The 1,938-nt window shown below is 48.1% G+C and overlaps 1 protein-coding gene across 1 annotated transcript; it reads right to left on the minus strand.

The window, feature by feature from the left end:
• Positions 1 to 343: 343 nt before the first annotated feature.
• LOC102853068 (c-X-C chemokine receptor type 2-like) lies at positions 344 to 1,411 on the minus strand. The gene has a single exon (XM_006891908.1). The coding sequence runs from the start codon at positions 1,409 to 1,411 to the stop codon at positions 344 to 346; it is 1,068 nt and encodes a 355-aa protein (XP_006891970.1).
• Between the last annotated feature and the right edge of the window lie 527 nt (positions 1,412 to 1,938).

The raw sequence follows: 1,938 nt of genomic DNA on the forward strand, positions 1-1,938 counted from the left end.
AAATGGCATTTTAGGAAGCCCAGTGGTTTCCAGTGGTGGCAATCTCCTGTAGTTGCTTAAATGAACATCTTTAAAATGTCTCAGAATACAGAATACTCCGGACCTAGTGGTATGGACTGAGCTCTAGCGGTTGAAACAGTTTAGGATTCAGGGTGGGGCCCCACGAATAGGTTTTCTGAACCATACAATGGGCCCTGGAATGGATGTGACCCCAGTTCCTTCCAGTGATCATGGCTGGGTGTTGTTTTGACACAAGCAGTGAACAACAACTGCATGTGAGAGTAGAACAAGATGATAAAAGTGAAGGAAGAAGCCGGAGGAGCCTGGAGAAGGGCAGGAGGCCTCAGAGGGTTGTAGAAGTGCTCCCCGAAGAAGAGCCAATGAATGAAGGTCGGCCATCCTTGGTCAAGTGGTCCTTGCTGATCAGCCCATGGTTGACCAGGATCCTGAGCAGCCCGTGTCGGAACTTCTGGCCAATGAAGGCGTAGATGAGGGGGTTGAGGCAGCTGTGGAGGAAGCCCAGAATCTCAGTGGCTTCCAGAGCTCGGTCAATGTCATTGCGGCGCCCACAGGTGTCCTTGATGACCCCAGTCCTCATGAGGGTGTCTGTGACCAGAACCAGGTTGTAGGGCAGCCAGCAGAGTAGGAAGACGAGCACAACGACAAAGATGACCCTCATGGCCTTGTGCTTCTGCCCCATGTGGGCCTCAAACAGCGTGCGCAGGGTGAACCCATAGCAGAAAAGCATGATCAGGAGTGGTAGAATGAAGCCAAAAGTCTGGGGCAGGATTCGGAGCACCAGCCTATAGTTTGCTGTATTGTTACCAATGTCCTCATAGCAGACGGGGCTGAAATCAGGTGGATAGATGGTCTTGCGGAAGATGGTTATGGGCAGGGACAGAAGCAGAGACAATCCCCAGATGCCTAGACATACGAACTTGACCAAATGACGCTTCTGGATCAGGGTGCGTGTGGCATGGACAATGGCTAGGTAGCGATCCACGCTGATGGAGGCCAGCAGTAAGATACCACTGTAGAAGTTGATTTCCTTCAGGAATGAGACTACTTTGCACAGGGGTGTGCCAAAAGTCCAGCCACTTTTCTTGGAAGCAGCCCAGATGGGCAGTGTCAGAGCGAAGAGCAGATCTGCTATGGCCAGGTTCAGCAGGTAGACGTCCGTGACGGAGCGGCTGACTCTGTTGTACAAGACGACCAGCATCACCAAGGAGTTTCCCAGAAGACTCAGCAAAAACACCAGGGCGTAGATGGAGATCACAACATTGTTGTTGATGTCAAGTAATTCTGGCCGGCATGGGGCCGACTCTAGTAGAGTATCTGGCAAGCCAGTGCCATAGAAACTGTAATTATAATATTCAAGCCATTGTTCAATGTCAAAATCAATATCCTCCATATTTTTTTTTGGTGAATGTAAATTCTAGCCTGTAGAAGAGAAATGAAGGTTACTCAATAGTAATAGCTCTGGCAGCTTAGTGATAAGAAGCTGTGCTGCAATCCCAAAGGCTTACGGTTCAAACTCACCAGCTGCTCTGCAGGAGAAGGATGAGCAATCCCCTCCCATGGGATTAACGGCCTTAAAAATCCACTGAAATCTAGTGGCAAGAATCTGGACTGCAATCCCTGAGGTGCATGGTTCAAATCCACCAGATGCTTTGCTGGAGAAGGAGGAACAATCTCCTCCTGTACCAGTCAGATGTGATTTGACTGTACACACACAAAATAATAATAAAATTTAAAAAATCCACTGAAATGTCAGCTATAAGTCAGTTCTGACTTGATAGCAAACAACAAGAAAAATACATAATCAAATGCCCTTCTGATTCTTGTCCTTCCCCTATTCAAGAATCTGGGTGAATTTGCAGCTGCTTGTATATTACATTGGAGTAACTTGGGTCACTATCTGGTGGCCTAGTGGATAGA

Source organism: Elephantulus edwardii, unplaced genomic scaffold (genome assembly GCF_000299155.1).
Source record: "Elephantulus edwardii isolate Elephantulus edwardi_28Jun2011 unplaced genomic scaffold, EleEdw1.0 scaffold00106, whole genome shotgun sequence".
NCBI classification, from domain to species: Eukaryota; Metazoa; Chordata; class Mammalia; order Macroscelidea; family Macroscelididae; genus Elephantulus; species Elephantulus edwardii.